Raw genomic sequence first — 27044 nt, 5'->3', positions numbered from 1 at the left:
CTGCAGGAGGTTCAGGCCAAGTTTTGCCACAAACTCAGGGAAGAGCCTCCAGGTTTCACGTCTCTACGGCCTTCAAGGGAAGCAGGTGATGGACCGGTGGTGCCCGACTCTGCAAGGGCGCGGCAGAGCTCCACCCCTCCAGTGAGGGGCATGCGAGCGAGCCCTGATCTCACACCTGCACTTTGGCCCGAAGCGCGCGCGCACACACACACACACACACACACACACACACACGGCTCCACCTCCCACGGGAGCCTGTCTTCCTCACCACCAATCAAGGCAAGAACAAATGCAGATTTTAACTTGAGCAGGTGAGAGACCACCACCTTCATGACTCTGATTGCCCCCCTGGTTATCACTCGAGCATTATCGTAAGATACACTCCACAACCTACGAAAGTGACGTGAGGACCTGCGTTGTTTTAATTTTTTTTAACCGTCTGTATAGGAACAAAATCCCTTTGAAATGTTAAAAAAAGAATAGCAAGTGCCTTTCTACACTGGGCGAACCCCGTCTGCCTGCAGGAGCGCGCTCAGTCCTGAACTCTTACTGGGCGAACCCCGTCTGCCTGCAGGAGGCAGGAGCACGTTCAGTCCTGAACTCTCCCCAGCAGACACCCTTTTCTATAGCTACACGACCAGAACCCTGGATCCCAACCACAGATAAATCCACCGTCAGCAGCCGTGCCTCCCGAGGATCTCCGAGCCCCAAACGACGGCTGCAGAGCTCGGTCCTAGACCATGAAACCTGACGTGTCCAGCGCCAAGCACTTAGCGTCAGCTTCGTGTATTTGGGCCATTGCTCCTAATCAAAGATAACGTCCAGCTAAAAGATCCACTACAAACACACTGTGTCCATTTAAACCAGGGACGCCCCAAACAGCACAGACAACGGACGTGCCAAAGGGCAAAAGTCAGTAGGCTTATTTCGTTTTACTGAGAAATAAATTTCGAAGCTGCAGGGCCTCGGCCCCTGGCTGACACCTCACTATTTCAGATCCCGCCCCAGGTCCTCCCTGACAGTCTCTCTGAGCCGCGGGCGGCCGGGCACGTGCGGGGGAGCAGGGCGAGGCTCTGGCCTCCATACCAGCGGCGTGGGCTGCCCCTGCTTGCCGACGCCCACCGGCGTGGGCTGCGTGAGGCTGATGACAGGGGGCTGGAGGGCGCTGGTCACGGTGGCCGCCGTCTTCCCGGCCGTGCGCTGCACCGAGCCGCTGAGCACCACAGCCGTGAGCGCGGTGGTGGCCTGCGAGGCCGGTGGCGGCTGCTGCTGACTCTGCTGGATGAAGGCCGCGGAGTCGGGGGTCAGCTGTCTCAAGGCGGGCAAGCTCCTCTGGGCGGAAAGACAGAAAACACACGACCCTGAGAACACGTCCTCGGCCAAACAGCGTCGGTCTGGGGCCTTAAGGAGACGCCCCGGGACGCGGGGTGCCGGCATCCCAAACCACTGTCCCCCGACTGCCGCTGAGCAGGGTTACCCTCAGTGACAACTGGCTGCAATTTGTTTAAAAAACAAAGCAGAAGCGCCACTTCTGAAATGCAGTTAAGCGCGTCAAGGCAGCCAAGGCATCTGAGCGACACCCTCGTCCCAGCAGCGCGGGGCCCCCGTCTGTGGGGAGAGGGCCCCTCGCAGTCCCCGGTGGTGACACAACATTGTGGCCTCAGTGGCGGGGGTCTCGTAACTTACAGAGAAGCCTCGAAAGAGAAAACTTAACCTTCTGTCTCAGGGGGCTTGAAACCTGCAAACGCACCGGTGACACCCGTGCAAGCCCACCCGTCCCCGGGACGCGCCCGCCCCTCCACCCGACGCTGGGTGCTCGCAGGCGGCTTCAAATTACCTTCAGGAAAGGCACAAGGTAAGGTTGAGGTGAAGAATTAAGTTCTCGGTATAACCTACTAGTGAAATCTTCTGCTTCGATTTTTCCGTCCTTAAAAATAAAATTCACATTGAAATTCCTCCACGAATACAAACGCGCACATGCATATCTTTATGCAGCATTTCTCTGGTCTCGCATTTTAGGACTGGCTGTTCCTCACGCCAGGTCCTGCACTGGATGAAGGTGCGGGAGGGCCCGGGGGCCACATGCTCAGCTGACACGGGTTCCCGGGCGTGGGTGAGGCCCCCAGCCCTCCCTGTGCCCCGCCCCATCGGGGCTCACTGGCCCACCGCACGACTTCCCTACGCCAGCTCCCACGGGACATCTACGCGGCACCTAACCCACCGCACATCAGGCATTTTGCCAGGCGACAGACTAGCCTAAAAGTACCCTCATGACCAAGTTGGAAGGTACCGCAGACCAGGGACACCCTTACCCAGAGAGACCACATCTACGCCGAGACCCCAGAGCAGCTGGGGCACCGGCGGGGAGAAGCGAGCGCCCACACGAGACGGCCCAGACCCCGCTCTGGAAACCAAAGCGAGCCAGGTGTGGGGGCTGGGGGGCCAAGCCCGTGGCTGACTGGGCCCAGTTCAAGGTGGGAGTGGCCAGGGCTGCAAAGAGGTCCTGTTACAAGGGCGGAACGGGGGTCCTGGTGCCCTGATAAGGGCGCAGCACAACGGGGACGGCACTGGGCTCATCCGGGGGTGGGGGGATGGATGGGGAGGGTCGATGAGACGAGCACACGCTTCCAGCGCCGGGGAGGGACCACAGACAAAGGACCGTGGGAAAAAAGGGAATGGCGTTTATTTAATTAGAAATTTTCATTAGAAGGTAAAATTGTTATAATTAAAACAAACAAAAAGCTGGGAGTTCTTGTTCGTCGCAGGAGGTGAGATTATTTTTCAATCTCTGGGTTTCCTGAAAAGATTTAAGGAGCATCTGAAGCGATCATTTTTCCTTGTGAGAGCGGGACTTCATTCCTTTCTGGCCCCAAACCCACATGGTCTGCAGAGGCGGCACAGAGCCAGCCCCTGAGGGTGGCTCCCCTCCAGCCCAAGCCTCGGCACGGAAGGGAGGCTGCGAGCGGAGGGTCTGAGCCGACGAACCCACCAGCAGGACAGAAAAGTCCAACAGCCCGTCTGCTGAGCCACCAGGTTTCCTTGCATAGAGAAACCGAGAGGAAAGGAAAACAGCAGGAAGGAGGGGACCCCCAGGTTACCAGCAACAACAGAGGCAGCTGCCACAGGTGGACCTGACCGACTCTGACCGAGCCCTGCAGGCAACACTGGACTCAGCCTCTGGGCACCTGGGGGCTGCGAGGGATCCTGTGTTCGCAGGTTATGTCCAGGCATCCGTGCTAAAATATTTATGAGACTGGGGAGGGGCTGTGGGTGGCAACGGGGGCGCAGCAGATGCAAAGTCATGTAAGAACTCACGACCGACGAAGCCCGCAGGTGGCCCAGAAGGGCTGTCACTCTGCTTTCCGCTTCTGTATCACTTAAAATCCTCCATGAAAGGGACTTCCCTGGTGGCACAGTGGATAAGACTTCGTGCTCCCAACGCAGGGGGCCCAGGTTAGATCCCTGGTCGGGGAACTAGATCCCACATGCATGCCACAACTAAGAGTTCCCACGCCACAACTGGGGAGCCCACCTGCGGCAACTAGGGAGCCTGTGAGCCTGTGAGCAGCTAAGACCCCGTGCAACCAAATAGATAAATATTTAAAAAAAAAAAAAATCCTCCGTGAAAAAGGCAGAGCAGGTGGAGGAGCGAGCGAGGGCCTTTGAACACCCTCCATCTGGTGAGTTTACATCGCTCCCCTGCGGCCAACACGCTGTGAGGCTCCGAGAAGCCGGGCTGGCGAGCAGATGGCAGGGTGATGGGCAGAGGGGCCCAGACTCCGGCCACACCCCACCCCCATGGCCAAGTACAGCGCTCTAAGGCAGAGGGGCCGGCGTACAGAGCTCTTACCAGCAGATTCTGTACCAGTTCTTTCACGTTAGCGGCTGTCTCTGTAGACTGTTTACCAGATGAAGCCAGTTTTATTAGCGTAGATAAAAAATTTTTACATTTCTTCACATTCTCCATAGTTTCCTGGATAGAAGTTAAAAAGATGTAAGCAAAAAACTCTTAAAAGGCAGATTTTCATCACAGCTTTTAACTAAGACATGGGTATCATATAAGAAATGTATGTTTCTGGGCTTCCCGGTGGCGCAGTGGTTAAGAATCCACCTGCCAACGCAGGGGACACGGGTTCGAGCCAAGCCCAGGGCCGGGAAGACCCCACACGCCACAGAGCAACGAAGCCCCGTGCGCCACAACTACTGAGCCTGTGCTCTAGAGTCTGCGAGCCACAACTACCGAGCCCACGTGCTGCAGCTACTGAAGCCCGCGTGCCTGGAGCCCGTGCTCCGCGACAAGAGAAGCCACCACAGTAAGAAGCCCACGCACCGCAACGAAGAGTAGCCCCCGCTCGACGCAACTAGAGAGAGCCCGTGCGCAGCAACGAAGCCCCAACGCAACCAAAAATAAATAAATAAATTTATTTTAAAAAAAAAAAAAGAAATGTGTATTTCTTTTCTTAAACTTCTTTGAGGAAAATGCAGTAACTCTCACGGCCTGATGATGGGAGTATAAACCAGGACATGTGCTCTGAAGGTCCAGACCCAAGTTTACAGCTCACTCAGCCCAGCAATTCTTTTAGAAATGTAACTAATAACCAATAAATGTAAAAAAGATGACCTATAAGACATTCACCTTGATACTGCTTACCATAAAGAAAAACTGATCCCTACCTAAGTGCACAAGAGAAGAAACTGAATTATGGCACAGATACTAAAGATGATGAAAAATACTCAGCAAAGAAACGTGAACAACGTAAGTCATAAATGAAGCACGATCCCACTGGTTTAAAGATTCACACGTGTGCAGGACAACTGCTGGAGATAAGTGTTAAGGGGGCAACGCTGCCGCTCTACAGGCCGCAACCGCCGTGCAGCCCGGCCCCCGTGTCACCCCTCTGAACACACCTGGTCCGGCTCCATCTCACAGACGTCCCCCACAGCCCAAAAGCCTCGTGTAGGGTGGTGGACCCTTCCTGCGGCCCTGCAGAGACCACTGCCCTCAGACCCACTCATATGGAGCCGTGGAGACCCCAATGCATCCCCACGTCCGCGGCAGTGGCTCCCCTGGGCCGGCTGGCGCTCTGAGGCAGCATGAACCACACATACGGCCCCAAATCGCAGCCGAGAGGCGGCACTCACCGTGGCGGCTGTGGAGGTGGTGGTGGCCCCCGGGACCGTTCGCTGAGGTGTCCCCGTCTGAACAGCTGTCGCCGTCCCAAGTGAGGGTGTCTGGGCAGCGCCACCCAGAACAAGCTGAGGCTACGAGAAGCCAAAACACAAGGTAGATAGAGGCTGCGGGGAGACGGCCTTCGTGAGACTCCCTGTAGCAGGCGGGACCCCATGGGACATGCGGCCTCAAGGGACCACACCAGCCCCGCGGCAGACCGTGTCCCCGAGGGCCACCTTCCTGAGCACCGAGGAAGCAGTATTTTGCAGCAAAAACTGACAGAAACGAAGCCAATGGCCGGGAAGAACCTGGTTGTCAGAAGTCGATCCTAGAAGTCACATGGTGACCAAAACAAATGATCTTTTAATAACCAAACCAGATCCCGTCTCAGAACTGAAAAGAACAAACAGAGAAACCAACTGAAAAGCCCGTCACCTGGCTTGTGCAGGCAGCTGGTGACAAGGAAGCCAGGACGTCACATGCACACGGGCAGGCCGCCCCCCATGCGGGGGGCGGCACCAGGACTCGTCGGGGTCCCGGGCTCCCCCACCGCTGCCGGACCAACCTTTCTTTGCTCCCCCAAAGCGAGTCACATCCAGAAACATCCTGGAAAGGGGGTGTTCAGAGCAGGCGGGGACTCGATGTAGTTGGTGTTGGGAGGGAGGGGCTGCTTTGCTAAACGAATATATTTAAGCCAACAAACAGCTAGACATCAAACAACAACTGTGCTCGGTCAAATTCCCGAGACTTCTAGTCTGCGTGACCAATCAGGATGCAAATATTTACTGTTTTTTTTTAATTAGCACTTTTCCAATTTAAAAAATGGAGCCTTCTCCAACTTTTTAAACGTTACTCTCTTACGACTTCGGAAGATAGGGGGCAGTGTAACCCCAAGCATGACTCGCCTGCGGCTCTTCTAAGCAACCAGGCCCCAGGCCGGGCAAGGGACTCAGACGGCACGGCCGCTATGGCAGGGGGTGGGTGGGCAGCTGTCTGCACCCCCAGGCTGTGGACACTGGTTTCACGGGAGGAGTTGAAAGAGATGATGGGCTCTTCCTTTATTATCTGGGTATTTTACTTGTAACGTTAAGCATGTATTACTTTTGTAACTACAAAATGGCAAATAAAAAACTTCAGAGGAGAAACGTAAAAGAACTGACCAACAGCCACCTTTGGGCAGCAAAAGGGGAAGAGCAGAGCTGCTTCGGGACACCCAGAAACAGCCAGGGCACTTCCATTCTTGGGAGTTTTCCTTTACATCAAACTTTATTCCTCACACTTGCTTCTACTGGTCAGATGAATACACGTTTCACCTGGATGATTCTGAGACTGTGGGAACCTATGTTGATAAACTTATTTTCTACTAAATCTCATGCAAAAGCTGACCATGAGCTTCACTACCTTCTCAGAAAAGGTTCCTTTCACTATAACTGAAGTTCAGATGCGCCAATCAGACTGAACTCAGGCCAGAAGACCCCGTCTCAGGAAGCGCCGTTGCCTGGGCAGCTCCTGTTGCGGGAGACCACTGAGTTCAGTTACTTGGGACCCAACTGCTCCTTCAGCTGTTCTGAAAAGCAATGTCAGGGCTGCAGACGCCAAAAGGCAAAGGAGGACAAGACCAGGGTGAGTGGAGAGAGCACTGGACGAGGTGCGGCTGCAGGGAGGCCAGGCCGAGGCCACACTGGGACAGGGGTCCGGAGCCTCTCACACCGCACGTGTCCGTGCCCATCAGGGAGGGGTGTTGTGAGAATCGCACGCATGAACGCACATACACAGTGAGGACACATCCTCCTCGGTGCAGGAACAGTTCGCGAGCAACACACGCGCGCGCACGCACACACACACACACACACACACTCTCTCTCTCTCTCTCTCTCTCTACCCCCCCCCCACCCTGCGCGCTGCAGATCTTCTCTGCTTCACAGATGCAGTTACTAAGGCAACGTTTTCAATTGTACTTCCGGCACAGTGGGAAGCTTTTAAGAATGTTGCTGGTGTTAAACTCTACGCGACTTTAAAGAAAAGCAACTGATCTACGCTGTGTTCCCCAAACTCCAAAACTTAGCATCCAGCACCCAAACTCGCGAGGCCTGAGCCCTGCGTCCTGGGCACCACGGAGCCCCAGCCTCACCTGAACCCCGGGAGAGCGCTGCAGCGCGGTGCTGGGCTGTACCGTCGTCTGGGCCTGAGACACTTGCTTGATTATGGTCGTTGGGGTCACCTGCCGTGCAATAATGGGGGTCCCAGGTGCCTGAAAAACAAGGAGGAGTCGCCTAGAAGGAGAGACAAGTGAAAGTAGTTCCCAGCACCTGGCGCGCCCAACACTCCATCCTTTAGTACAGAGCCAGCGCGCTCAAGGGCCCCCAGGTCGATCACCAGCCTCAGGGAAGCCACCCTACGTCTAAACTTTCCTTAACAAGTAAAAGTGTATGATCGGAACCTCCATCGTATAAACTGTAATACGCTCCTTAATAAAGTCTCCGACCTGGTCTTTAAGGAACGCGTATAACCTGGGAAATCAATACTTGTGTGGATTTCTTGTATTCTTGGCCACAAGCGCCAAAAAAGTAACAAAGGCACTACAGTAAGAGGCATGTGTTCCCTGGGCCTAAAGGCTGGTCACTGTGCTGCAGAAAAGGAAGTAAACGAGACACTTACAGTGAACTGTCCTACATAGTTAGGGTACATGAAGTGAAATATCCCACATCTGCGTCTTACTGGACAGACCTCGACAGACCCTGAACACTGCTCTGGGCTGCTCTGGATTTTCAGTCAGGGGAGGGCCCTTTGTGAGTCCCCAGTCTACAGCACAGGGGTCTCAACTCCAGAGGAACGCGGCTGAAATCAAAGGAGAATAGAGTTTTCCAGATCTTCTTCGTCTCCATGTTAGTCTCTAACCAGCCAACTGGCTCAGAACAGCAGAACGGCAGCACGAGACAGAAAGGCATCAGAGACAGAGTAGGGAGTAGGGAGGTGATGTGAGGGCATGGACCCAAATGGAGACTGAGAGGCAGAACCCTGGGGGGAGGGGCGAGTCCCAGGCACTGGGCTTCAAGCATCCAACCCATCCTCCCTCCACAACCCCAGGGGGCCACAGCCTCAGGGGTCAGGGCAGGCAGTAACCCCTAAAGGCTTCAATGTCTGCGGGGGAGAGGGGAGTACTGTTTAACATAATCCTGTAAAGTTCTTCCACGCCTCCCTGGTAGTGACGGCTGACACTTGCTCAGCATTCCCTCTGTTCCACTGTCCTAACTGGTCCCCGTGACAGCCCTACAAGAGCAGCACCGGCGGGATCTCCACGTTGCACAGGAGGAAACTGAGGCCCGGGAAGGTGGCGTCACAGGAGAGAAGGGGAGGGCCCAGGCGGGGTCCAGGCGGCAGACCCCAAGCTCCTCCCGCCGCATGTGGGCCATGCCACACCCCCTGCCCCGCCCCACCCCGCCCCCCACCCCACCCCCCGCCAGGCCCAGCGCTGGCTCGCACTCACCTGCACGGTGGAGATCTGCACGGGAGGGGCACTTGTGGGCGTGGCCGGGCGGGGCGCCATGGCGGTCTGAGGCTGGGCCTGGGCGTGGGCCTGGGCCTGCATCTGGGCCAGGGCCTGCTGAGGAATCATTAACAGCTGCCCGTTCTCGCTCCGCACGAGGACCATACCTGGGGGAGGAGAGCTGGCATCGGGAAACACGCCCCAGGGCCGGACTCCATGGGGGAGCCCGGCAGCTCAGAGGAGGCAAAAGGAGAAGCTGTCAAACACAGTCGCAGAACTCTATACACACCTGCGAGAAAGAGGGTCCGCAGCACTACAAAAACGTAAAAGGAGTTTCTTCCTGGATTCAAACAGCAACAGTGGGCCAGGCAGCCGAGCTGCTCACGCCGCCGTCTGCCCCTGCGCTGGCCTGCAGGTCAGGAGGCCCGGAAGCCGAGGGCCTCGTGTGCTCCCAACACGGGCTGCCCGGCGTGGCCAAGTTCACAAGGCAGCAGGTGTCTGGCGGGAGGTCGTGGCTGGAGCCTCAGACCCGAGCCCTGCCCTGGAGCAGGTGTCCACACCCCCACCCCCGTCCCCGTCCCCACGGGCTGGGCTGGGCCCTGGGAGGCTGCGCCCCACAGCCCACATGCCCAGGGCTCCCTGCCTGCAGTCCTGTGAGGCCCTGACACTCTTTCCAGAACAGGACCACTCTTGCGGGGGGGGCAGTTCTGTGCCCACGACGACCTGAGGCGCCCACCACAGAGACACAAAGACACGGAGGACCGCTCGCACTTCACGGTGCTTCAGCTACGTCACTGGAAGCCCAACCCTAGCGGGCAGGTTTGGCGTTAATTCCAGCTTCAAAAACCGGCAACCAATTATATCCTAGATTCCACTAGAAACAGCAACACAACTTTCACACTTGATTTCCCATGACGGATTAGTGATGGAGCTGCAAGGGGAGACCTAAAAACGCCATAAACACCGTACTCTTCCCAAAGCAAGGCCTCAGCACAGGGCCCTGCACGAGGCACCCCACTGCAGAGCAACACAGCCGGGCAAGGGGGTGTCGACCAAGGAGCCTGCTGCCTGGGCAGCCCCTGCGTCCTCCCATGAGGCAGCTGAAAATCAGGTCCGAGAACCTCCTGCCAGCTTCACAAGTGACATCAGGCTTTCCCCTGCTGAACCAAACAGGAGTTCGATCCAACTCACAAGTCTGAGAAGTCTCTGAAGCTGCTGGGTCCCGGCTCCTTCGACACCCATCGTGACATCAGGAAATAAGAGGCCTCTCCCTGGGGTCACATCTGCTACTCTTGATCCAAAAGAACCACGTGTACGCCCATCATGAGACCTTCCCTCCAAAACATCCCTTTTAAAATACGCCATGCTGCAGCAAAGGAAACCATAAACAAAACAAAAAGGCAACCCACAGTACGGGAGAAAATATTTGCAAGCAATGCGACTGACACGGGATTAATCTCCGAAATATACAAACAGCACATGCTGCTCAATATCAAAAAAACGAACAACCCAGTCAAAAAATGGGCAGAAGACCTAAACAGACATTTCTCCAAAGAAGACATACACAGATGGCCAAGAGGTACATGAAAAGATGCTCAACATCACTAATTATTAAAGAAATGCAAATCAAAACTACAATGAGGTGTCACCTCACACCGGTTAGAATGGCCATCAGCAGAAAGTCGACAAACAATAAATGCTGGAGAGGGTGTGGAGAAAAGGGAACCCTCCTGCACTGCTGGTGGGAATGTAAACTGATACAGCCACTATGGAGAACAGTATGGAGGTTCCTTAAAAAACTAAAAATAGAGCTACCATACGATCCAGCAACCCCACTACTCGGTGTGTACCCTGAGAAAACCATACTTCGAAAAGATACACACATCCCTACATTCACAGCAGCACTATTCACAATATCCAGGACATGGAAACCACCTAAGTGTCCATGGACAGATGAATGGATAAATAAGATGTGGTACATATATACAACGGAATATTACTCAGCCATAAAAAAGAATGAAATAATGCCATTTGCAGCAACATGGATGGACCTGGAGATAATCATACTAAGTGAAGTCAGTCAGAGAAAAACAAATATCATATGATATCACTTATATGTGGAATCTAAAAAAATGATACAAATGAACTTATTTACAAAACAGAAACAGACTCACAGACTTACAAAACAAACTTATTGTTACCAAAAGGGAAAGGTTGGGGGGGATAATTTAGGAGGTTAGGATTAACATATACACGCTTCTATATATAAAATAGATAATCAATAAGGACTACTGTATAGCACAGGGAACTCTACTCCATGTTCTATGGTAACCTATATGGGAAAACAATCTGAAAAAGAATGAATATATGTCTATGTATAACTGAATCACCCTGCTGTACACCTGAAACTAACACAACATTGTAAATCAACTATACTCCAATATAAAATAAAAATTAAAAAACTAAAACTAAAAAAATAAAATAAGCCATGCTAAAAAAAAAAAACAACAGCTGCTGCAAATAACTCACTCTTCTGAAACCTGGAAACTCGTTAAAGCACTGAGGAGAGAAAGGCCTGGCAGGCCGACAGCCAGAACTGACTATGTCCATGCCCTAAGAAGTGTGCACCACACCCGGGACAGGTGTGGTGGGCCAGGGCGAGGCTCAAGGGGCCAAAGAAGTCAGGGCTGGGCCACTGTGGCGGGTGTTGCACAGCTGCCCACCCTGGCCCATGCCTGTGCTGGGGCCCCCAAAAGAGGGCTCTCGGTGAACACCCAGCCATTCACTCACCGGCCCACTCAGACGCCCGTCCAGAGACCCCTGCTCCTCCCTCGCAGGGATCCTAGGGGGCAGGGCAGCCGAGCAGGCCCCTGCAGCTCCCACGGCTGGACACCCCAATTTCAAACTCGCTAATGGGGCAGCTGACGCCTACACTTTGATTATCGAATGCTCGTTTGCTTGAAAAATGATGTCTGCAGAAATATAAAGGAATGTTTAAATAATACTCATGAAAAGCAACGGGATTAATATGGCTATGAAGTGATGATGGTCTTTTGGACACCAAAGTCTAGGAAAATGGACACTAGGGATGTGTGATGAGCCTCTGAGAGAGCAAGCTGGGGATGGAAGCAGAAGTCCCCCAAGAAGTGACCGTGGGACCCTGGAAGTGACGACACCTCTCTGCAGCACTGAAAAGTCTCCAGTGGTTACAGACACGGGAAAGCAACAGCCTCTGGGCATGAGGGCCACGGGGCTGGTCTGGCCAGCGGCTCCGCGGGCAGGCGTGGCAGGCGCTGCGCCCAGGACACCTGTCAGCTTCCCTGGGTACCGCGTGCACAGTCACTGGTTCTGACAAAAGCGGAGTCAGACATGCACGCGACGCCGGGGGGAATCCAAACAGCAGCGCTGGCCTCAAACACGCCGCAGTAACGGCACTATCACCGCTCTGGATCTCATAAACTCAAACAGGTAACTATGCAGTATCCATTCAGAGGCAAAGAAACACAACTCTGTCTCAAAATGTAACTTAAATGCCTTGGATAAAAGGTCATGGAAGAGCAATCCCCCACATTCGCAGCAGGCAGCACGGGTGGCCTGGGACGCACACCACCCGGGGCCCCACCCGGCCCCAACCCACGCCGGGAGGCTGCCTGTCGTCACCCCTCCGCGGGCGCAAGGCCAGCTCTGGGAGCGACTCAGGGAATGGCCTTACGGACCGGGCCACCGAGGCCGGCAGGGAAGTGACTTCCCAGGAGCCCCGACGCGGGCCCGCACAGCACGGCGCTGCCCCCAGGAGCCCCCGAGGCCCCAGCACACACACCCAGGCAGTCTGGCTTGAACAGCGACCCAGAGGAGGGCTGTATGCATGGGCCATGTTCATCCCAGCCTTACGTCAGGGAGGAGGTCAAACTTGTCACACTGAACACAGCCTTCCATTTCAGAAGGCCCTCAGGGGAGGCCAGGGGCCACAGACCCTGCCCAGGTCCCCCTCCCTGCACCCCTCACCCCTCCACTCAGGACGCTCTGGAAACAAAACAGGCCAACGTGCACGAGCAACAAGAACGACACGACGAGTTCAAGCAGCCAGAAAGCCATTCAGGGCTTCGTTTTTAAATAATTTTAACATCTTTCTTAGTATAGAGGTAAGTGTTCATGAGAGAAAACCTGAGAAACATGGAGATGTACAAGGAAGACAGAACTCTCCAGAAACCCCATCTCCTTTGGCTACTAGACTGTGTATTTCCTTCCACTCTCTGTCCTACGTGCACATGTATAACATATGTGTTTTGATAACCATAAAGAAAATTGGGGTAATTCTGTTGATATCTGGCTTGGTAATTTCTTTTCAGAACCGTAATTTTCAGTGGTTACATGGTATTTCATCCAGAATGTATTTATGATTTCTTTATTGATGAAGACAGGCATTTTCTATTTTTTGTTACCGTGGGAGCTCAGGTTCTTCAATTACAACGCGCAGCACAAACCCACATCAGCCGCGTTAAGGCCACGCTGCTTGGCTGTGACCGAGCCTCCGCGTGCTCATACATAAGACAGGCACAACACCGCCTGTTTGGGAGGCCGGGCGCCGACGCGGCCACAGAGCAGAGTGAGCTCCGCAGGGGTGGGGCCGCGTCCCCCACCGCAGCCCAAGCACAACCAGCAACCCTTAAGGACTGAATGAATCCCAGCCTCCCTCAGTCACCAGAGTTCAACATCAACTCGAGTGTTCTTACCCAATGTTACGGTTTTTCTGACCCCTTTCATGCCAACATTTTTCACTGTATTTTTAACCAAGATGTAGGTCAGCCAGAGCTACACTACAAATTAAACAGGCATTTTCTGCCCCGCATGGGAACGTCCACCTGCAAGACATCGCTTCTGGGGAAATGTTCTTCAGCACGACCTTCGGGGGCTCCGGCCTCGACCTCACCCCCGTCACACACGCTCGTCCGTCACACACGCTCGTCCTTCAACCTGGGCTCAGGGGGGCGAGGGGGGGGGCTCCCAGCTGCGCTGGCACAAGCAGGGAACAGCGGCCGGGTCAGACGGACCAGACCCCTCCCTGCCCCCCCTCCCACCCCGACAAGGGTCCCCAGCACCGTCACCTGCTGGACGGCGCAGAGAGTGCGCTACGAAAGGCAGATCCTCCACAACCAAGATGTGCAAAACGGAACTGCCCCCAACCCCCGACGTGAACCCTGAAGAAGCCAGAATCGGATGGGAGCACAGGAACCCGCGCGTGGCGTGGTGTCCCACAGCTGGAGAGCTCACTCCTGAGAGCCGTGACACGTTTCCTAACCGTACAGGGGAGCTGGGGGGAGGGCTCCCAGGACTGTCCCGTCCAGACCCCAGGCCGCAGCAGCAGAGAGAGGAGCCTGGGCCTCATGGAGCATCCCTGAGACCCAACAGTCCAGGAGAACAGCCACTGGCCAGCGTGACGGTGGCCCTCCTGCCATACCACCTCCCTCAGCCCTGCCCAGGGTGCCTGCCCCTCCAGCAGGTCCCCATGGGACGGGGTCCCCCAACTACTCCAATGGAAGCAGAGTCAGCAAGACGCCAACACGGACACTGGGGAAGCTGACTTAAATTACGGCCTAACTGTTCCTTTTGCTCCTGTGGCTGTTTGCCTTTTACACCACCTAAAAGAAAGTGCTTAAACCTGCAGAGCTGTGACTCCAGGAAGGCCAGCGTGGGGGGGAGGGGGCGGGAGGGGTTAAGACGAGTGCCCACGGGGCTCCCGCATCCTGGCCTCAACTTCACAAGCCTTAGGCATGGAGGGCAGAGCACGGCAACCGCACCAACCTGTGTGCTGCCCTGGTGCCGCCCACGAGGGAGCCCGGTTCGTGGCCAGCTCACGAGTGGGACCCGGCCCCAGCCCCCCAGCCCCCCAGCCCCAGGGTTTCGGTCCTTCAAGAGCAGCTGGGCAGTGCCTCGACCTCACCACACTTCGGGGACACTCCACCTGCCTCACCCAGGACGCCCCAGGATTCTCACCATCATTCCCGAGAATTCTCACTCTTGGCCCTGAAGTGGTGCAGGACCCACCTGCAAGTATGACATGAGCTCGGGTGTGTGAAGAAGTCGACCCAACCCTGGCGCTCTGTCCCCCTCGAAGGCTGGTCTTACTTCTTCAAGGGGCATCTGTGCTGTAACAGTAGGCGCACAAGGGCGTATTGCTTCTAAAACCGGTTTCCCACTAAGCCAGATGTGTTCTTTGTCATCATTGCAGGGGGCAACTGAAGGCTGGAAGCCAAAGCCGTCGGAGTAGCCCAAAGTGCTAAGAGCACTGACATTCCTGCATTCCTGAATATTCAGCTGAAGACAAGCTTCTGACCCAATTCAAGGTCCAGCGTCTGCAGCTCCCTGCACACCTCATGTGTCGTAAAATCGCGCACTTTTAATCCGTACATTGAAGACTACGAGACCCTGCCAAGGGAAATCGAGGAAGACCCAAATAGGTGAAGAGGCTAACCATACCTTGTTCATGGGTCGGGAAACTCAGAATCATCAAGGTGTCAGCGCTCCCCAAACTAACCTGCAGACGCAACGCGAGCCATCGAAACCCCAGCAGCCTCGTGCGTGGAAACAGGCAAGCCGAGTCTAAATTCATGTAGAAACGCAAAGGTCCTGGAGCAACCAAAAATCGATGAAGACGTACACGGTCGGAGGCCTAACACCTCCTGTTCCAAAGATGGATTAGAAGGCTACAGGAATTGAGATGGTACAGAACTGACCCAGATTCAGCCACAGACCCCACCACACACGTGCTCGCACACAGGGCCTCTGCCTGGAACCTTCCGCTCTCCCAGCTGCCTCCTAACCCCCACTCATCACAGACCCCTCCCCCCCACGGTCTAGGGTTCCGTGCACCCTGCTCCTGCAGCTGGGTCTCCCTGAAGGGCTGGACCCAGCACCCTGGCCTCCCGCACCTGCTAAGTGGAAGCTCAGTGCGACAGGGCACAGAACCACAGGGGTTCACAATGCCAGCCCCACGGGGTGTTCCGGCCCTTGTCCCACCAGGGCTGCTCCAGGCCGCAATACACCCCTCAAACGTTACTTCCTTAAATTCTCTTTAAGTACACATTAACTTTAAACGAGTAACATACTTTGATAAGATTAAGAAATGACTGATGTATGTGTTTACACGTACCACACAACTTGTGTGTGGGTTTTGTTTGTTAAGGCAGCGCCCGCTGTAAGAGGGGAAGTGGACCCCTCTTACAGACCATAACCTGAAGCTGCCGACAGCCACCCGCAGACATCCTTCCCCACGGTGGCTGCGTGTCACATGCTTTACCTAATGGCTCCAACAATACACACCAGAGGCACAGCCGCTCACCCCCGTGTCAGCGACAGCTTAAATCGCTTTGATAAAACCGTCAGGAACAGGTGACTCTAGAGGGAGAGTACGCAGGTATTCACTGTATTAGTCTTTTCTGTAAGTTTTAAATTTCTCAAAATGAAAACTGGAGGCGGGAAATGCTTCGCTATGTAGAGATGCAACCAGAGGTGACGTGAGCTTGGCTGAGGGAGGGAAGGGGGAGGGGGAGGGCAAGGTAAACAGGGGCATCCCTATAACCCTACTTCCACAGGAGCTCAGGTCCCAGCCCACGGCAGCAGGAACCCTGCTATCTGCCTGGGGCACCCGGCAAACACAGCCCCCCTGCACACGCCCCGGCCTCCAGGCACGGATGGCCCAGTAAGACCAGGGGCAGAAACCAGATGACCTACAGCGGCCAGGGACTGACCTGGGAGCTGGACGGGGGGAGAACAGCGCTCTGTGGGGCACGGCCACGTCAAGGTGAACTGCGTGTGGAGCCGGCCAGACCGTCAGGGACGGCGCACGCAGCGGTGCCAGGAGGGCCAGTGAGCGGGCTGCAGGCTGGGGCCCCAGGGGAGGGGGGACACAAAGCGTCCCCCACACAAACACCTTTGGAGCGTGCAGGGGTCGCGCTCCGGAGGCTCAGGCCCCCGCACGTTACTTTTAACTTCTCTTCACTTCACACGGTGACTTTCACGGTCTTGATGAAACTGAGCAACGGTTTTAAGTGAGGCAAGGCATCCTCTGGCGCTCCTCGGACACTGCGTTTAAGAACCTCGCTACTGTGTACACACGGGCACACACCCCACAGAACTGTCCCGCGGGGCAGGCTGGAGAATGAGAACGAAGGCAGGGTGGCAGGTGGGGGGTCGGGGACGGAGGGGGTCTTTCCCATGTCAAGCATGTCCGTACAGGCTGGAATTCTCTAAGGGATCTGGCTTAGAGCATAATTTCTGAACACAAAATTTTGCCCTAAAACTTGACTAAGTTGCCAGTAACCACAACTGTCTTATCTACTTTAAAAATTGACCATGAAAATGCCTATCTCGCAATTTCCAAAAGCAACACAAAGGGCCAAACAGCAGACGCTCAACCTCACTAATGAGCGAGGAGGGGCAGGTTTCAGGTGACGACCTTCACCCCGCTGCAGACGCGGCTCAGGGTCATCTCTGACCTCCGCCCCGGCACAGGGTGGGCACAGGGCACACACGCCCCTGCGAGGATCTTTCTGGCAGCGTCAACATCGTGACGCATGTCCCCTGACCCGGGCTTGCTGTTTGGGGACACCCGCCTTCAGGGGCCAAGTGGCCACGACTCTGCTGTACCCATATGGTGTCCACAGGCAGTCCACCCATGCACTGGTGGGGACACGTGCCCTTGACGTGCGATGTGACTAAGACAACGGCAGAACAACACGTGACTGGCTCGTGTAAAAGTCACGTGTGCATGCTCAGTTATGCACTTGAGAAATGAAAAACGACGGTCAAGATACACCTAAGGGGGAACTTCCCTGGCGGTCCAGTGGTTAAGACTCCACACTTCCACTGCAGGGGGCACAGATCTGATCCCTGGTTGGGGAACTAAGACCCTGCATGCCACGCAGTGCGGCCAAAAAAGAACAAAAAATAAGATAGACCTAAGGGCACTGACCTCTCAGGAGAAGACACGTGTCCACAGTTCTTTAAATTAGCTCTAGGGTCACTTTGTCACTTAAATGAAACCACAAGAAGAAAGAGCACCAGGAAGCGCTGGGGTGACAGGCTTTCGGGGCGCCACAGGCCCCGAGGTCCCCTCAACCCTTGGGGCCCTTGGGGCCACCTCCACCTCCCTCTTCCCCAAGGCCCACCACCAAGGGTGCCCCCTGCGTGGCTCAGCTGCCAGCGCTGCTCTGTGGCCCACATGCCGCCCCACCCGTCTCGGACACTCCATGCTGCCTTGTGTGTCTGGGGCTGGCGGGGCCTCACGAGTGCAGGGCTCCGGGGCTCCAAGCGCCTTGTCATCCCACGCCTCTTCTGGGTGGTAGAGGGAAAACAACGTGCCCCCAAAAGGACGCGTCTGGCGCCCGTGACAGCACAGCGCGACCGAGGGAAGCTCTCTCTCCTCCAACCTCACCACGGACACGGGCCTCACCCCTGCCGTGGTGTCCGCGGCCCTTTACTTTCCGGTGTCCGTGCATCTGCCTAACTTAGCGCACCTGGCCGAATGCCCTCACCCCTGCTTGTACACGTGCAGCAAACAGGGAATGGCTGTATGACCTGCAGGTCTCTCTGGGCGCCTTTCGGTGGAACGCCTCTGTGGAGGACGCCTCCCGCCCGGATCCCACCTCTGCCGTCTCTTACGTCCTCACTTAAAGCAGCCAACAGTGGGTTCCCAGTTCCTCACATTTTCAAAATCCCTGAAATCCACGGGCTTCAGAGGCTTCCCCGAGTTCCTCCTCTGGGGGCCCTGGACCCACAGCCAAAGTGGCCAAGGATGAGGTTTTGGGGCATCCAAACCCCACCCTCCCAGCACCAGAGCCGGTGGCCCAGAGCCTGCGCACCAGCTGCCAGGACGGCGCCCCCGTGAGGACAGCCAGCGTCCCGCGGGCCTGGGTGAGCCTGCCTCGAGCATCCCTGCACTCCTGGCAGAAGCCTGAGCGTGTTTCACCGTGTGCCTACGTCCGAAGTTCTAAATATTCCACGCTAACGGAGAACTTGTACCCAGGCAACATTTTATGGTGTTCTCTCATCGGCGGATCGTGACCTCCATTCAAACACTACTTTGCTCCCTTTGCTTTGACTGGCAGAAGCCAATCGGTGCCCTCCACCACCACCCCGCACGGCAGCTGACAGAGCCCCAGGTGAGCACTCCTCCCTCAACCCGTGCCATCCTATCTTTCCTTAACCTTCCCTCTCCCCTGACCTTCTCTTAACTTTATCTTCTATTATTCTTATCATTCATCTGAAGTTCTTTCTAGAGTAAGAACGTGTGTAAACAAAAGAAGGACGAGCAGATGCTCCTCCCGACCTCAGGGATGCAGCCAGCAGGCAGGGGCCTGAAGCACCCGCCTCCCCCGCAAAGCTGTGCGCGTGTCAAGAGCAGCTCCGGAAACGGGACAGGTTGAGAGCACACAGGACGCTCTGGAGGAACGTCCCGGGCCTTTCTCAGGATCAGTAAGCAAAGAGAAAAGAACCCTCCCTATCGGAGTTACCCGCCATGGCATGTGACTCAGCGAGCTCTGATTCCACAGACAGGTAAGTACCAGCTTCTCTTACCCAAACTCCACAGGTCTGTCCAGATTGATACAACACCCCTACCCTTTCAGGGGTTCAACTGTTTAGTAAATCGGCCTTTAGCCAGAGGCCAGAGCAGGGCTGACCTGAGAGCCGAAGGTGGGAAGCATGGCCCACTGCCCCAGACAGAGCCTGCCCGCTGCAGGGCTGGGCTCCGGTGTCCAGGCCGAGGGCCCGCGCGAGACCTGGTTTGCGGCAGCTAACTAAACTCCAAGTGTGGGTCTACTTGTTGTCAACACACTTTGAACAGGGTGTGAACCCCGTGCACAGTTTCCAGGGAACTACGGTCAGGCGGCAGACAGACGCACGCCACAGCACTTACAGCCAACTTCAGCTACCTGGCCACCTCCCTCGTTGAGAACACCGGAGGAGAAGAAGGAGCAAAACAAGGGACTCTGAACTACATTCATTCATCCCCTAAGCCAGCCGGCCAGCCTGCCAGCGCTCACTGAGGACCTCCTACGTGCTGGGCTGTGCGGAGCCCGACCAGAACCGGAAACACACACCGGGCTGGGGCTTCCTACACGGCGGGGAAGGCAGGCACCAGCCAGAGGCCCACCGCCTCCCATCAGCCCTACAACCAATCAATGAGATCAATCAGTGCCACGGCCAATGCCACAAGGGGGAGGTGCCCGGTACTCTGTGCAACCAGGAGGTGCTCTAATCTGAGGGGCCTGGTTTCCCGAAGGAAGCAACACCAAAACGACCCGAGAAGGAAGAGTGGGAGCTGGCTGTGAGGAGGGGCAGGGGAGAGCCCCCCACATCCCAGCAAGGCAGGCAAAAACCACCTGAGGGACACGCTGAGGAGAGAGCCAAGGGGACCCGAGGGCTGAGATGCAAGACCCCTCGGCCACCAGACAGGAGGGACGCAGGCCCAGGCAGCGGGTCATGGCCCCCAGCTGCTGGCTTCAGTGCTCTCCAGGGAGCACGGGGTGGCAGGAGAAGCCAGAGGACCAGGATGGGCAGGAGCTGACCAGCAACACTGCTGGGTTTTAAGTAACTGAAGGAATCCCACAGTAGCACAACAGGCATTTGACAAACTCAAAGTCCCCTGGACTAAAAAATTAACATCCTCCGCCAAGAAAAGCAAACAACTTTAGAAAATGAGGAACGGCAAGGAACCTCCTCAACGGGATGAAATAAACCTACAAACGCCCGTCCCCAACGGTGAATCATTAGAAGCGTTTCCTCAGATTCCAGGAACAATTCAAGGGTGCCAGTCAGCACCGCTTCCACCCAACACCATACCAGAGATCCCAGCAAGCCCCGCAAACCAGAGGACAGACAGACAGGTCGAGAGGTGGGAACATGAGCACTGGAATGACACAAAACTGTCACTAACTGCATACAATAGGATTCTCTACATATAACACCCCCCCAAAAATCTGCACATACTTTTCTTTTCTTTTTTTTGGCGGTACGCGGGCCTCTCACTGTTGTGGCCTCTCCCGTTGCGGAGCACAGGCTCCGGACGCACAGGCTCAGCGGCCATGGCTCACGGGCCCAGCCGCTCCGCAGCATGTGGGATCCTCCCGGACCGGGGCACGAACCCATGTCCCCTGCATCGGCAGGCGGACTCTCAACCACTGCGCCACCAGGGAAGCCCCTGCACATACATTTTTAAATGAAAGTGCTTGATAACATTGCTATATTTAAAATCCATGTCCAAAATTCAACTACAATTCAACATTTCATCAACAAAGAATCAGAAAATGCAACTTTAAAAAACTACTATTTACAATAACAGGAATAAACTTAAGAGTGTCCTGGAATGAATCTAACAAAATACGTGTAAGACCTATACGGGAAAAAATATATAAGACTTGACTGAAAGATGTTATAGAAGATCTAAGCAGAGTGATATGCCACATTCATGAATACACTAAGCACTATATTGTGGATGGCAATCCTTCCCAAATTGACCCACAGATCGATAAAATTCTGATCAAAATAACCTGGGCCTCAAAGAGTTGATGCAAAAATTTATAAGCAAGATCAAAATATCGAAACTACAAAAAAAAGAAAAAAAAAACAAACCAAGACTAGCATAGACAATTCTCAGGAAGAACCTAGTGGGATACCAGCCCCAGTAAACACCAAGAGTCAGCATGAAGCTACACTATTTATGGACATGATGGTACTGACGAAAAGACAAATAAACCAAGAGAAAACTACCGACAGCCCAGAAACAGACGCCTACGTAACATAAGACTTGAAACATTACAGAAGGGACACGCAGATTAGTGGGACAAGGAAGGTCATTCAAGTAAATAGTGCCAGGACGACTGTTTATCCAAATGGAAGAAAAGTGAAAATGGAACTCTAACACACCATATGCAAGTCTGATTCCAGGAGGATTAAAGACATAAAAGTGAGGGGCTTCCCTGGTGGCGCAGTGGTTGAGAGTCCGCCTGCCGATGCAGGGGACACGGGTTCCTGCCCCGGTCCGGGAAGATCCCACATGACGCGGAGCGGCTGGGCCCGTGAGCCATGGCCGCTGAGCCTGCGCGTCTGGAGCCCGTGCTCTGCAACGGGAGAGGCCACAACAGTGAGAGGCCCGCGTACCGCAAAAAAAAAAAAAAAAAAAAAAGACATAAAAGTGGAAGCAAACACTAAAATTTTAGAAGAAAATACAGGAGACCATTCATATGACCTTGGGTTTAGAAAGTGTTTCTTAAACATGACTGAAAAAGGTATTCACCATAAAGAAAAAGACAGAGTCCACTCCATTAAAATCAAGAACTCGTATTCATCAGAAGATACCATAAAGAAAGTGAAAAGACCAGCCACAAACTGAAAGAACACACCGACCACACACATGACCTATAAAGGAATCGTAAGCAGAATATAAACAGAATTCCTACAAATTCACAAGAAAATTCAAAAGAAAACTGGGCAAAAGGACATAAACAGACACTTCACAGAAGGATACCCACCAACAGCAGTAAGCACGCAATGCTGCCAACTTCCTCGACATGAAGGAGAAGGAGATGAAAACTGAAACAACAGTGCAACAGCATCCCACACGCACGAGGTCTGAAGAATTGAAAACGCTGACAACACCAAGTGCTGTCAGGGACGTAAACAGACAGGAGCTCTGCGTGTAGGCAGGTAAACTGCTGTGACCAGCATCACTCACGAACCAAAGCCAGACAGCGATAACTGCAAGAAGACAACACCAAGAGCCCTCACAAACTCACAGAAAAATTTCAGCAAATCAACTATAACAGTACATGAAATGGTACTACTTCACGGCCAAGTGGGGTTTATCCTAGGAATGCGCCATGATTTTAACACTCAAAATCAAATCCACGTTAACACCTTATTAACTAAAAATGAAAATCCACAAGAGCATCTCAATACATGAAGAAAGGCATTGGACAAATTAAACATCCATTCAAAAATTCTCACCAAACTAGGAATAGCAGGGAATTCCTCAACCCAGTAAAGGACATCTATGAAAATCCTACAGCTAGTATCATACATTTAATGAAAAAAAGTCTGAGTACAATTCACCCCAAATCAGAAACAAGGCAAAAATGTCCCTTCCCATTGCTTCTATTCAACATTATACTAGAGGTCTCAGCTGGTGCAATACAGTGAGAAGAAAAATAAAGGTATGCAGAACAGAAAGGAAGAAGGAAGCCTCTCTTTGCTGCAGACAATACGGTTGGTTGCCTTTGTAGAAAATCTTAAGGAATCCACAAAACTGCTACAAGAACTAATATATGAGTTAGACACAGTCACAGGATGTAAGGTCAATACTTAAAAAGTGACTGTATTTCTAAATACTAGCAACAAATAATGGGAAATTGCAATTTTTTTTTTGGCAGTACGCGGGCCTCTCACTGTTGTGGCTCTCCCGTTGCAGAGCACAGGCTCCGGACGCGCAGGCTCAGCGGCCATGGCTCACGGGCCCAGCCACTCCGCGGCATGTGGGATCTTCCCGGACCGGGGCACGAACCCATGTCCCCTGCGTCGGCAGGCGGACTCTCAACCACTGCGCCACCAGGGAAGTCCAAGTTGCATTTTTTTAAAGTACCATTTATATAGCATAAAAATATGAATACTTAAAGATATGTTTGTTTAACAAAACATGTTAAAGACATAAACACTGAAAACTATAAAATAATTCTGAGAGAAATACTGAAAGACCTAAATAAACGGAGAGGTATACCATGTTCATAGATCAGAAGCCAATGTTTTTGGTTTTGTTTTTGTTTTTAAGATTTTTTTTTGATGTGCACCATTTTTTAAAGTCTTTATTTAATTTGTGACAACACTGCTTCTGTTTTACGTTTTTCTGGTTTTTTTGGACATGAGGCATGTGGGACCTTAGCTCCCCAACCAGGGATTGAACCCACACCCCCTGCATTGGAAGGTGAAGCCTTAACCATTGGACCGCCAGGGAAGTCCCACCAATGTTGTTAAGATGTCAATTACCATAAATCTGGTTTACAGATTCGATACAATCCCAGGCAAGATATCAGAAGACTTTTTTGTGGAAACTGACAAGCTGATTCTAAAACTTACATGGAAACGCAAAAGACCCAAGTACCCCCAAACATTTCTGAAAAAGAAGGGCAGTCAGAGGACTCATGCCACCCGAGTCCAAGACTGACTTACTATGACTGAGCTACAACAATCAGGCACTGCTGTACTGCGTAGGTAAATAAAGGCGACAGAATACCATCCATAAGTAAAGACCACACACACATGGTCAACTGATTCTCAGTAAAAGCGGCAGGATAATTCAACAGAGAGAGGAAGATCTTTTCATCAAATAGGGCTGGTACAACTAGATATTCTATGCGGAAAAAAATTAATCTCAACCCCCTACCTTACAACTATCCCAAAATGAACTTGACTTGGATTGAGTAAAAGCTAAAACCATAAAAACCCTATAAGAATACACGGGAGAAAATCCTTGTGCTCTGGGTCAGGCAAAAATTTCTTTGATAAGACATAATGTGAACCCTGAAAGAAACTGATAAGCTGGACTTCATTAAAATTGAACACTTGCTCTTTGCAATATATTGTTAGATAAATGAAAAGGCAAACACAGACGAAGCAAAAGCATCTGTAAAACAATTCTATCTGATAAAGGGCTTGTATCTATGTTTTTAAAACTCTTACCAAACCAATAATAACAAAACGAACACCACCAAAAAAACACAGGCGAACAATCTGAGTAGACACTTCAGGAAAGATCCGCAAATGAAAAATAAGCACGTGCAAAGATGCTCAACAACGTTAGTCATTAGGGAAACGCAAATTAAAACCATCACGAGACAGCATTACACACCCACGAAATCGGCGAAGATTTAAAATACTGACCATATTAACGGCAGGGATTTGAAACAACCATCACACACTGCTGGTGGGAATGTAAAATAGTACAGCCACTCTGGAAAACATCTTGGCAGATTCAAAAGTTAAACACTCACCTACCACACCCAACAATCCCACGCCTGTGTAGCTGCCCAGGAGGAATTAAAACTTACGGCCATACAAAGACTTACAGGCAAAGCTTACAGAAGCAATATTCTTTTTTTTTAATTTAACTATAGTTGATTTACAACATTGTGTTAGTTTCAGTTATACAGCTTCCTAGAAGCACTACTCTTAATAGTCAAAAGCTGGAAACAACCCAAATACCCACCAACTGGTAACCAGATGAATAAAGTGCAGTGTGTATCCACAGCGTGGAATACTACCGTACAACAAAAAGGCACGTGCCAATGCAGGCAACAACTTGGAGAGTTTCAGAAGCGCTCTGCTAAGTGAAAGAAGCCAGACAGAAAGACTACTCTTGTATAATTTCATTTGCATAAAATTCTAGAAGAGGCACAATCACAGGGACACGGCGGATCGCTGGTTGCCAGCGGAGGGAGGGTGGGGGAGGGGCTCACTACCAAGGCAAGGGGCAAGGGGAAACTCTTCCAGGCTCTGGAACGGTTCTGTCTCTTGACTGTGGTGATGGCTACATGATTTAGGCTTGCTAAACCTCACAAAACTATACCCTGAAAAGGGTAAATTTTACTGTATGAAAACTGTGCCTCAATAAAACAGACTTTAAAAAATAAACACAATGAGATACCACTGCACACCCACAAGAACGGTTAACATGAAACAGCCTTCCCACGCCCAGTGCTGGCTCGACGTGCAGCCACAGGGACTCTCGTGCACTGCAGGCCGACCCCTCAGGAACGCAGTGGGGGGTGGCTTCTGACGAGAATGAACATACACCTTCCACACAGGCAGCAATTCCACCCCTGATATTCACCCAAGAGGAAAGGATGTCCACACATACGTCCACACGAAGCCCGGGCAGTAACGTTCAAAGAAGCATCAGTCACCACAGCCAAAACCAGGAAGCGACCCACTGCCCACCCACTGGTGAATGAATTAACGTACAGTGTGTCCAAACGTGCGACGCTGCTCGGCACGAACAAAGCGTCACGGACACACACAGCCACGGGGATGAACTCAAAGCATGCACAGAGGGAAGAGCGCCGGACACCAGAAAGCACGTGACGTACGATCCCGTACAAATGGGATTTTAGAAAGGCAAAAACCAAACGGCAGTGACAGAAAAGCAAAAAGAACATTTGCTTGGGCCCAGGGTGTGCTAGGGATGAACGAGCGACCTGCATCTCGGTCATGACGGTGGACAGACAGGGCACCCACTTCTCAAAACTCAACCTGTTGCGCTCAAAATGGGTCCATTTTGTTGTATGGAAAGCATACCCTCCCTCAAAAGATTTTATGTGTGCTGACGAGTATTTAAAGATGAGCCCCTCGGCCCTCAGACACCACGGACCTGGCTTCTGCATCACCCCGGGAAGCTGAGGCCCCGTTCCAAGCACACAGCAGACTGGCCGGGAACCACACAGCTTCACCTCCGCGAGCAGGACCAGCCTCCGCCGGCAGCCCGACCCTCCCCGGCACAGGTGTCTTATGCCTATGGCTGCTTTTGACCATGCAGGGGAAGGTCTAATGTCCTTTCTGAACCCATTCCCTTCCAAAACTACGTTTACAAAAGTTTTAGTGCTTGAACTATGCAGGAAGGTGTCACTACCAAAAGTAATTTCTTCTCAGAGTGTACTAGATATAAAACTTAGTTTTTCAATTAAAATAAAATGCCACCAGAAAATGATCTCCAGGTTATACTGTCAGAAAAAAATCAAGGTTCAAGTCAACGTATACGCCACCTTTGGTGTAAGAAAAAGGGGGGAAAAGAATACATCTGTGTGCACACACTTATTTTTACAAAAAGACATACTTGAAAAGATGGCCCACAAACTAATGAAAATTAAAATTTTTTAAATTATCCCTCTAGGGGAAGAAGAGAGGCAGAACTAGAGATGAAAGTGCTTCTACAGAGTTCAGCCTTCCTACCATGAAAATGTTTCACACATTCAAGATACAAAATTACAACAAACAAAACAATAGGAGGTAAAATTGAAAACAAAGTCAAACAAAACAAACAAAAAAAACTAAACCATGGGGACTTCCCTGGTGGCTCAGTGGTTAAGAATCCACCTGCCAATGCAGGGCACACGGGTTCGAGCCCTGGTCCGGGAAGATCTTACATGCCGTGGAGCAACTAAGCTCATGCGCCACAACTACTGAGCCTGTGCTCTAGAGCCCTCGAGCCACAACTACTGAGCCCTCGTGCCTAGAGGCCGTGCTCCGCAACAAGGGAAGCCACCGCAACAAGAAGCCCACGCACCGCAAGGAAGAGTAGCCTCCGCTCGTCGCAACTAGAGAAAGCCTGCACGCAGCAACAAA

The 27044-nt window shown here is 52.8% G+C and overlaps 1 protein-coding gene across 1 annotated transcript in view; it reads right to left on the bottom strand.

The window, feature by feature from the left end:
• TAF4 (TATA-box binding protein associated factor 4) overlaps positions 1-27044 on the bottom strand; it is a 69183-nt gene that overhangs the window by 21198 nt on the left and 20941 nt on the right. The window contains exons 3-8 of the mRNA XM_027086629.1: positions 8658-8824; positions 7302-7421; positions 5143-5262; positions 3851-3973; positions 1838-1927; positions 1087-1332 (exon numbers count right to left, since the gene is read on the bottom strand). Coding sequence (XP_026942430.1) covers positions 1087-1332; positions 1838-1927; positions 3851-3973; positions 5143-5262; positions 7302-7421; positions 8658-8824 — 866 coding nt within the window. The remainder of the gene's footprint in view (positions 1-1086; positions 1333-1837; positions 1928-3850; positions 3974-5142; positions 5263-7301; positions 7422-8657; positions 8825-27044) is intronic.

This window comes from Aethalodelphis obliquidens, unplaced genomic scaffold, assembly GCF_003676395.1.
Source record: "Aethalodelphis obliquidens isolate GAN/ISIS:26980383/991018 unplaced genomic scaffold, ASM367639v1 scaffold57, whole genome shotgun sequence".
NCBI lineage: Eukaryota > Metazoa > Chordata > Mammalia > Artiodactyla > Delphinidae > Aethalodelphis > Aethalodelphis obliquidens.
The sequence above is the reverse complement of the archived record's forward strand: the minus strand, read 5'-3'. Positions and strand labels throughout refer to the sequence as shown.